The sequence below is a fragment of the Limulus polyphemus genome, unplaced genomic scaffold (genome assembly GCF_000517525.1).
Source record: "Limulus polyphemus unplaced genomic scaffold, Limulus_polyphemus-2.1.2 Scaffold252, whole genome shotgun sequence".
NCBI lineage: Eukaryota > Metazoa > Arthropoda > Merostomata > Xiphosura > Limulidae > Limulus > Limulus polyphemus.
Window position 1 is genome coordinate 273713 of NW_013665862.1, and position 11441 is coordinate 285153.

The 11441-nt window shown below is 30.8% G+C and overlaps 1 protein-coding gene across 4 annotated transcripts in view; it reads right to left on the minus strand.

Moving 5' to 3' along the window:
- LOC106478807 (sodium/hydrogen exchanger 9B2-like) overlaps nucleotides 1-11441 on the minus strand; it is a 36861-nt gene that overhangs the window by 18062 nt on the left and 7358 nt on the right. For 3 of the 4 annotated variants that reach the window (XM_022382471.1, XM_022382470.1, XM_013939377.2), the window contains exons 3-6: nucleotides 10204-10437; nucleotides 9632-9719; nucleotides 5402-5584; nucleotides 3877-4052 (exon numbers count right to left, since the gene is read on the minus strand). In XM_022382471.1, the coding sequence (XP_022238179.1) occupies nucleotides 3877-4052; nucleotides 5402-5584; nucleotides 9632-9719; nucleotides 10204-10437 (681 nt within the window). The remainder of the gene's footprint in view (nucleotides 1-3876; nucleotides 4053-5401; nucleotides 5585-9631; nucleotides 9720-10203; nucleotides 10438-11441) is intronic. The other variant, XM_022382472.1, reaches the window with a different exon arrangement.

An 11441-nucleotide genomic window follows, 5' to 3' on the forward strand; every position in this document is an offset into this window, starting at 1 on the left:
AACAAATACCAGCGTCCGTGAATTGAATTATAGCATTAAAGTTCATTCCTCTGGATAAAGAGCAAATTAATATTTTACTTACTATCACTCTTAAGACTTTCCACCACAACTTATTTTATTTTGTCTTGATCTAGAAGACTTGCATGTTTTATAAGATTATCTTCAACTAACAACAAATGTCAACACCTGCTTAGTAGGACATCTAGCTTTGTAAAGAGAGATTCTTACAGATATGGTTTGAACCCAAGAACTGTTACACACTAGGCAACTGCTCTAACAACTGAGCTAAAGGGTTAACACACTTAACATTTACTAGTAAGTCACTTTTTATCAACTTAAATTATTAAATTCTTCCTTTTTTTACAAATGAGGTCTGTCGTCTGGCCTAATTTAACAGTCATGGGATGTCTACTAGTTGGGTGTCAATGTGGTAATATATTTTTTGCAGTATAATTCCCCACCTCAGGTTTTAACCTGAGACCTATCACACATCAGGAGAATGCTATGTCAACCAAGCTAAACAGTTAACCCACTAGTACATGTTAGTAAGTCATTTTTTTACAACTCAAACTATTGCACTAAGCCATAACAAATGTAATTATGATAATGGTTCCAGCAAAGACTGAAATACCAATTATTTTAGACACAAGACAGATGCAGTTCTTCCACATTCAAAAGCTTATTATATACTTTGTAGTAGAAAAGAAAACCCAAATGAATCAGAAGGTAAGATACTGAAACCTAGACAATCAAATCAATCCAACCGTCAGATGCAGAAATATAATCAATGCCCTCTAACATTCAAATTTACAAACTAAGAAATGATAACCCAATGTTCAGGAAAAAGTAAAAGCCTGTTGCTCAAGTATGTAACATAGCAGTAAAGCAAAAAAAAGAAGAAGAGAAAGAGAGAAGAATGAGAAGATAAACTAAAATTAGAATCTATAGTTTGAACTGTAAAAGGAATAACCCCACAAAAAACACCTCAGAAACAGAAATGAGGCTGAACTGGAATATGTTAGTCAATGTAAGACATCTTCCAAGAGGTTAACAGGGACCTTAGCATTATTTAATGTCAATTTCAAACCTCTTTTGTTTTGAGAAGGGAAGGCAAAAAAAAGTTAAAATTCAATGAGTTTCTGCTCATGTTTTGGAAGGCAAACATAAACACAACCATAGAGATTGGTACTCCATGCCATTTATAGCACTCTTGGATTAAAAAAAACAACTAGCATCTAGAAGTCAACAAGAGCGAAAAGTGAAGGAACATTTAATGACCAGCAAAGAAACAATATGACATTCCATAAGAAGAGTATTGATTATCAAAAGTTATGTCCTTATGCCTAAAAGACTGCAACCAGGCAACAGTAAGAATGAACCTAAAAGTCAACAAAAATCTAAAAAGTTGGTATTATATGTGTGAAGGGCATTTCACACATTCACAAGAGTGTGAGAAGAGGAATATGTACCTGTATAGGAAGCAAACTTATGAACAACATATGTTTGAAAATTCCTATCACACTGAAAATTTAATGGAGAACAGAAACAGTACAACAGAATGATGCTCTAACACAGCAAGAGAAGCATTTTGGTGATATTTCTAAATAATCTCTTTACAGAATAATAGCAAACAGCTTTCATACCTATACTAGTTTTATGGGACACATCAGATCTCAAGATTGTCAACCAACTACATTAGCTCGGGAATTTCTGAAGAAAGTTGCAAGTAGGAATAAGTGGGAAATAAGCCCATGTACCTTTTCCTAAAAAGTGTAGAAATAAAGATATTTTTTGTTGAGCACAACATGAGAGTGCTACCATAAAATGGCCTATGGAAAGGGGCCTGTCTTAGATTCTAAGGATCTGGTGGAAGTTGCATACACAGAGGGCTAAGTAAATTATATTAACATAATTCTGAATATGCAAGTCAGCAGGCCATGTGCCAACTACAGCCAATATAAAGTTGTGGTGAAATGGTATATATCAGAACTACATTCTGACATTGTTGGTGCTTTGTAGGTAGTGTGATGCCACTGAAATTTTACCACTTTTGAGAAGTGTATGCAACAACCCTTTCCTACACAAAATATTCATAAACTCAGATCATAAAGATGTGTTCAGATTCAGGATTTGGAATTTTCAAAATTGTGATATCCCTTTTACTTAATTGCATTACAAAACAAGATTAACTGGGGGCACCATGATCATTCAGAAAGAGACCAGCAACAAGTTGTACCCCAGTCATGGTAAACAAAGTGAATCCATGAACAAAAAGGTTAGTGGCAAAAGCCATCCAATCACGAATAGTGACTGAATGACACATCCATTCAACAGTTGCATACCTCAAACAGCTGCCAAATGACAAGGGCATTTGTGCCATTTCACATGAAAACATACCAGTCTAATCACCAGATGCAATGCCTATGAATTTCTGTGATTAGAATGTTGGAAGCCTATATGAAGGAGTGGTGTGCTCTAGACGGACATCCTTATGATGGAGTCTTTTGCTAAGGAAACTACACAGCAGGGCTATAGTCACAATGCACAGTTGTCAGATAGAATATGACTAAATGTGTTAACATGGGCATAATGATATAGTGAGACATCAAAATTGATTTAATACAACATACTTAAACCCTGTACCTCAAGCAAAAACATTCTAATAACAGGTTAACAGAAGAAAACAAACCAACAAACTGATCAATCACCGAGAAAGAAAATACTTAAAAACCTGAGCTTCTAAAAATACCACAAAATGTTGGGAAAAAAAAAGGCCTCCTTATATAACTGGGCTGAAGTTAAATGCCTCAAAATTATCATAAAAAGCTGATGAAAAATACACAAGACAGTGTCAAATGAAAACTCTAAAAAAAGGAAAAACTTGGGTACTTCACTCCTAAGAACGGTAGGGGAAAAGAGTAGAAAACAGAAGTTTCCTGCAACAAAACTTCCAAGGGAGTTGAATGGTATGGCATACTAGCTTTTAAAACACTCACTAAAAAAAATCCCTCTAGAAGCAAACAAACAGGCATGAAAAAAACCAGTAATAATCACAAAAGAGGAAAACTATGACTATTAGGAAAACAGTTTCCTTAACCAACAAATGGCCCATACTAATAGTACAATGATCTCAAAGAAAATGAACCTATCTAAATCATCCTAAGAACAGTAGGTAAATGGATAAGAAGATAACCTTAAAGGACCCTGGCAGCAGGAAACAACAAAAATGGAAGATCAAAGTTAAACACAGTCGAATTTCAAGGATAAAAGAAAACAAGCTTATTTGCTACATTTCACCGAGTAAACTCAGCATCATCAGGAACACAGGTCACAACAAAATGCTACTAAAGAATATGTGCATGCAACACAATGACTAACTAGCAGAAGAGATATGCAAATGGAATTTCAACATTAAAAATCAAAGGGATCTGGTGATGGCGTATCAAATAAACTGTTTCAGGATCTTTGGATACGAGTCAAGTTGCTTTTTGTTTTATTGTGGAGTTTTATTATCCTATGAAGAGTCACACTTGCTGGAGACAGGGACCAGAAATAACAGATGTGATATATTTCATCTCCGGCTAAACAATGAATGACAGATAATGTAACCTTCCACACAAAGCATTAGTAAAATAATGCATTGGGTGATACTTGAGAGATTGAAAAACCTTATCCACAGAGGAGTATAGAATGAGGAAACCCAGGAAAAAAAGCCCAGACACATATCATGAATGCAGAATATGGAGATACTTTTTACTACATTTAAAAACCAGAATACACATAAGAACTGAACATTATTTCAAAACCCATCAGAACCAAATATAAAAACGCTATAAAACTTGACTTTTGGTAATTATGTAAGTACTTCAAGCTTACCTTCTGAAAATGTTATACCAAGAACAACACCAAAACCTGTTATGGCCAAAACATCATCTATACTGGCTGCTGCAATCACAAGAGTTGGGATGCCTTTATTCACACCAAGTTTTTTATCCTGAAGATCCAACATACTTGGTACAACAACAGCTGGAGAAACTGCTGCTAGGACAAAACTAAAAAAATTTCATAAAATAAGCCATTATAAACCAACAAAACATTACATATTTTAGCTAACCTCGTCTTCAAAGCCTGTTTTATAATTCCCCCCACTTCTTCCTTTATTTTAATGTAAATTACATAAACATGTTTCTTTATATTTCTATATGTTTTTTAATAAAAATTAAGTCTAAAATTTTTAAATAGATGCATTTTTTTTTAATTCTAAGCTTTTAATCTACTTAACATATATAGAAAGTAATGTAATAGAATAATGTGGAATGTTAACATATACATACATGGTTAAAACATAGCATTATTTAAGTACAAGAAAGGCTGGTAATTCAGCATCTTTTGAAAATTATCTAGAAACCAGCAAACAAATAAGTACAAAGATGAGTTTTTACTTATGCTGTGAAAGAAAGGAATAAGTAACAAATGGTAACATGCAGAAGCCATTTTCAGAGCACGTTATGTTTAACATATTTGGTTTGAACTTCAATAATGGCCTTACTGTATTGACAGGCTAAATGTGTATGTAGACTAAAATGTTTCATAGAATTTCACCTTTCATAAGTTCTATATTCAAGAAATACGACCAAAGAATGTAGTAAAAGAAATAAAGAAATTCTTTCATTTCTTCATTGAAAAGTTATCAAATCATAAATAACATACATGGTTCACTACAATAAAAAGAAGTAAACTACAGATATTCCCATAAGTCAGGGAATGTCACATACATTACTTTGGTTTCAACACAACTATACAGCCAAATGTTCAATCACTACATAAGCAAAAAGAAATCACATTAGACTGCTCAGCCTTTTACACATTCTTATCAGATTTACAGATTTCTGGATGATGAGAGGCAAAACCTTATCAGAAATACTATATATATATATATATTACAAAACTTTTAAAAGTTATGACTTGAATGCTAAATACTAGCAAAAGCAACATCCCATTCTTTGTTAAAGTTTGTGTAGTTATTATAAACAATTTCAAAAAGCTGATGATGTAAATATTATATGTTGTGTTTATTCAGTATTGTATCTAATTCTTTGAGACACAGTAGGTAACATTGTATTAACAAATCAAGCTGTTGAGTGATACTTCAGATTTTATCAATACAAATCTAATATATTTGACATTCCATAAGAAAAGATTTATATTTGTTTTACAATACAATTCATACATGAAAAAAAAAGGAATTAAAAATTGTACTGAAAACAACACCAAGGTATACAACTTTTGGAACATGTTTTGACACCATATCTGAAGTTGTTTTCACTATTATGGTTATATTAAGATATTATTATGAACTACATCTAACTATTAGTTTATTTCTATACAAAATTTAACTTACCCAAGGATGAATCCCCATAGCCATGGAAATCCAAGCAAAAGATTAGAGGTTACAGCAACTGTCACAGTTTCTACTAAGCAAGGCGTAAAGGCCAAACGGAAACAGACAAGACTTAGCTTACGAAGAGTACCTGGATCAAGACCCATTCCTGCTCGTAGCAAAATAACTACTAATGCTACACTTCTGAAATAAAAACTTAGCAAATTAAATTGTTAAAAAGAAGATATATCTCACTGAAATTAAAAATAAAAAGATTAGACAAACATAAAAAAAAATTGCCAATATTATTTCTGCATTACAACCTAAAACTAATTAATTCTATAAAAAGAAAAAAAGTTTTATGCATTTCTAACAGTTTAAAGCACTTTCTTGGGGTTGTTTTTATAATAAAGAAAATAGTATATATAACTGTAAAAGCAAAGAATCAATATGAACAACTTGAATAAAACTTGGTATTATACTGGAAAGAAGGCTTGATGAATTGGAATGATAACTAAATTATTTGGAACATGAAGTTAGTAAAATCTAATAATTATGTAAGTGTAACAAAATTCTACTAAGTATAACTATTTCAACTTTAGTGATGGTGGATGTGCCTTAAGTGTGTTAGCTGAAATTGGAAATACAAAGAAGTATTCCAAATTGCAGATGTATAATAAAAGTGCCTGTGATTTACTATCAACATATTCTATATATTTTCTTTAAAATGATTCATCATCAAATACACATGAAATTACTCACTAATCTTGAAGTTGCTTTACACTGAACTAGATGCAAGCATCTCACAAAAAAATTATTCAACAAAGATCACAGTAGTTTACTCAGCTGCACAAACTTAAAAAACTTTAGATTAAAAGGGTGAAAACTAAAGATATATAGATTTACCTGTTATAACAAATAAATCATAGATTTAAAAACTTAAACTTTTTTTTAAAAGAAAACATAATATCACGCTTGAAAATCACATCAAGATTAGCACATATATTTATGTTTATTATTGCCCAAAAACATTCCACAGCATTTAAAGTGAATTACTTATTTTTTCTGACATACAACTCAGGTATATTCTAACTCAGTTACAAAATAATTCATTAAAATAGTAAAACAAATAATTAATTAAAAATTAATTTATTATTTAACTTCATCATTCCCAGAGGGATAATTCCCCCAAGGAAAAACTTGTACCATTCAATAAAAAACTTTGTACAAATAAACCTGTAGCTGTTCTTCAACATATTTAAAATAAAAAAACACTTAAGAATTGTACTTTGTTAGATAAAAGTTTTATCTATTTAACTTTATACATAAACAATTTTTAGAGTTAAAAGATTTTATTTTGTGTTGATTTCAATGCACTCCAAACTTCCCTGAGTATAACTCGGAACTCTTATCAACTAGGAGGAAAGTCATAATAGTTTTGAACACAATAACATTATATGACCTTGTAATTAGAATACAAATGCAGTTTTATCAATTTTTTGCCAATTGTTATTTCTCAACCTCAAATGTCATGATATGATTGATGTAAGTGCTTATATCTCAACTTTGAGAAGCTATTGATTAGCAATCTAAACATGTAATGAAAGTTTTTTTTCAACTGTATAAATAAATGTGTCTTCTAGTTCAGTGGAGATTTGCATAGACTGTAATAAAAGTTTAGCTTGGCAGTATGTTGCCAGAAGAAAAGATGTTTCCACCATTTTATCATTTTATACTTCATTGGAATTATGATGATGTGGTATGACAGGAAATGTTTTTCATGAAACAAGATGAAGTAGATTTACTCAATTTTGAACTCAATTATTTTGTTGATAAGACTGCTGTATTACACCTTATAAGCCTAAGTAGCAGCTTGAATAGGCTAAGAAAATCATTAAAAAGAAACTTATAGAAATTATCATAACATGATTTTAAAACTTATTACATATATTAAACAAAATCTTCCAATTAACAATATTTAAAAAAGCTGGCTTACATATAATTTGGGTATAATAATAATAAAGTTATTGTTTGTATGCCAATGATCATGAACACAGTGAAACTCTGTGAAGTGTTTTTCAAGTCAAAACAGATTAATTTACAGTTTCTATGTTATTAAGACAGGCTAAGTTTGGGAGTGATTACCACTTTTGGATAAAAAATTTTCAGCACCCAAATAAAAAAAATCATGATATGAAAGAGTTAGGTCAGAAATCAAAACAATACAAAAATAATAATAATAAAAGTGACAACTCTGCTTAGATATTATTTCTATATGATGTCTTTTGGTATTTTGTTTTACCCCCACAACCCATCTGAGTATATGAACATAAATGTCTTCTACATGGAAATTTGCCTCATTTGTGCTCAATTACCACTGCCCATTGTAATTTTCTGTATTAACCTCTGGTTTCACAAAGGCATAAAAATCAGTAATTAAATCTACAACAAAGGTAAGAATTTTTAATTGTTTAAATTAAAAAACATATCACAAGGAAATCTTTATGAATTTTCAAACTGTAAATTCATAGACATATTACATAAAAAAAATATATTATCAGAAGCTATATAACATTTAGAAAGTTCATCTAAAGTTTCAAACTATTTCATCCATTTAAATGTATTAAAACAAATTATACAACAGATTCATCGAATCCACTCATCTGAAAGTTAATTGAATTGTCCTTAATGTTTTACTGCATATGGAAAATATGGCTAACAGACTAAAGAATTTGTTTGATTTTAAAAGGTAATAAAAAAGTAAATAACTTAAGGCTTTCTGATATAAATAAACAGATCATAAGCAGGATAAAAAAAAAACCAAAGTTCCAACCAAACTAATTTGATACTTAGAGAGGCTCAAGTGCCATTTTTCAGTGTCATGACAACTCATGTATCATCTAAGTCATGTCTGACCAATACTACATGTGTCATCACCTCTAACATAATTCATGTGTTTTATGTTTGTGGGCTTATCTCAGACACTGACAAAAGTCTGTATGTGTGTCCACTTATAACTGATGAACCACTGGACAAACTGCTACCAAAACTTCAATTTATTCTTTTAATTTTAAAATTCTTGAAATCCATGAAATGAGAATGAAAAATGTTTAACTTTTTTTAGAATTTACAATATATAATTCTGAATGTTTTTAGTTAATCTGCTGAACACATTATATTTTTTTATGTAAGTGACATTTTCTTTTTCCTAACTGGACATGACTGGACAAAGTTCCTTAAACATATTGTGGAGATCAGTTTGGAGTTAAAAATTAATTTCACGAATAAGCAATCCTATGAAAGTGCAGTTGCAAATTTTACAGTGCAAAATGTAAACCTATAAAGCTTGTGTTTTTTGGTTGGATGTCTAAATTAAATGGCCAGAATTAAGACTGGGAGTTGGAAATAACCTTACTGCTTATTGTCCATCAATTAAAGTCAATAAAACCAAGTGTGTATGAATTATTACCAATACTTCTATTTCAAGTTAACTGTTCCATTTTTATTTATTTTTTCAATCTACTCCAAGCCTCCCTTGCCACCAACATTCACTGAAACTTTTAAGTTCCAATTAATAGAAACTCAGATCCTTGTATTAATTAATACGAGCTGTAGAAAGTTACAGAACACATAGTAACAATTATAAATACCACATGTCATTAAATCACAAAACTTATTTAATGGCAGGAATATGTAACAATACTTTATAATTTCATCACTAACTGGATGACACTATGCATGATATAATTTCCTACTGCCCAAATTAAGTAGATTAGAGAAACAGGAAGTTTAACTTAAATCTATATTTTGCCCTGTTTTAGGAATAATAACCAATGATCACATTCAAGATACTCTTATGGACTTAAAAAAACTATAAGCCTAACTATTAAAGATAAAAGTATGACAGACTTAAAAAGGTGAGAGGGGAATCTCACAAAACTTGTTTTAAATGTATACATCGAAAAGTGGTAAGATCTGTATTCAAGGAGAAGAACCCATAATTATAAACCCCTCCATTTAAAAAATCTAGAGTTTACTTTACGAGACCATTATGAAAACAAAGTAAAACATGCTTGAATGTCTACTGTATTTAATTTTTCAAACTGTGCTTTATTTCAGTTTCCAATTTATTTACACAAAATATGAATAAGGAATATAACTTTCTTTAAAAGAAATTTTCTGAGATCAGCATTTTTATGATACAAACTAAATGACATCAATAATATAGCTACAACAGTTCAAAGACATTACCTTAAGTCTGATGTCCATTTTGGATCCAAATCTTCAGCAAAATTGATTTTAGGGATATTTCTCAACATAAAACCCATTATTAACATACCTAAAATTGATAAAATATATAAATATACTTAAAAGAAGTTAAAGAAAATTAAGCTTTTACTGTTTATAAATAAAATATTTAAAAAAAAAGCTATTTTCATAAGTATATGATGCGTGAAACAACAAACTTTATATAGATAGAGATGTTTGTTTTCTGAAGCTTTCTTCACAGCTCTTTAACTAACACCCCTATTATACAGACTCATCTAACTGGTAGCTACACCAGTTCACAGCATTGTCCTTATTATTCTTATTCTGAAAATTTTGTAACAGTTCAAAAAATAATTTCAATAAAAATAAAATTCAAATCCTTCAGCACAGTTAGAATGGTTATAAAAATAAGCTTACTTATGTGAAAATACCTTTCTAAAACATTACTCTGAAGTAGTGTTACCATTTTTACTGCAGATAAAATTAAAATCTTATGATTTAAACAAACAGAATAAGCTGTACCAAACAATTTTCTATATGGATTGTTTACTCACCAAGCAGTGAAGGTAAATGAAGAAGAGTTATCAGCTCTCCAGCAATATGGCACATCACAACAATAATAAACAAACTAAAGATATGTCCACCAGGAAGTGCTAGAGAATCTACTAATCCTACTAGTGTTCCATAAAAAAGGACAACAACTACAGTCAAAGCCAGATAATTGGCAAAAATTCCCCTTGGAGGCCACCATGCTATTTTCTTCTTTCCCTTATCATCTTGGCCATCACCTAGTTGAAACAAAAATATGTGGAGATGTTTTTTTTTTTTGGCTTTCCTCCTTTGAAGAAGAGTCATATAAAAATTCTTCTGACAAATATTATACGCAATTTTTAAAATGTACATAGATCATATATAAAAAACTTGTATGAATGGGTATTATAAAAAATACATGATGATGGAGCAGATACTTTTCTTGTCAGAAACTACATGCTTTTAGAATTAGCTAAGTAATTAGCTTAACCATCTGCACAATTTTCTCATGGATACAAAGCTCAAGAGGCCATTGAAATGAACGCGATTTCAGACAAGAGAGGACATTATGGCTGCAACGACAGCCGAGCTAAACTCATTTCGAAAGAGGCTTTCTCGGAATGCTTCCAACAATGGCGGCACCGCTGGGAGAAGTGTGTGGAGTCCCAAGGAGACTACTTTGAGGGTGATTAGGTTTCCAATGCTCCAGGTATGCCAGTTTTTATTCCCCAGCCAAAGGTCTGATACTTTTCTCACAGGCCTCGTATATACATAGTTACAAAGTAGTTATCTGTCTATTTACTGATTCTATGTTTAGAGTAGTTGAATCTACCACGTATATACATAGTTACAAAGTAGTTATCTTTCTGTTTACTGGTTTTATGTTTAGAGTAGTTGAACCTACCTCATATATACATAGTTACAAAGTAGTTATCTGTCTATTTACTGGTTTTATGTTAAGAGTGGTTGAACCTACCATATACATACATAGTTACAAAGTAGTTATCTTTCTGTTTACTGATTCTATGTTTAGAGTAGTTGAACCTACCACATATATACATAGTTACAAAGTAGTTATCTGTCTATTTACTGGTTTTATGTTTAAAGTGGTTGAACCTACCATATATATACATAGTTACAAAGTAGTTATCTGTCTATTTACTGGTTTTATGTTTAGAGTAGTTGAACCTACCATATATATACATAGTTACAAAGTAGTTATCTTTCTGTTTACTGGTTTTATGTTTAGAGTGGTTGAACC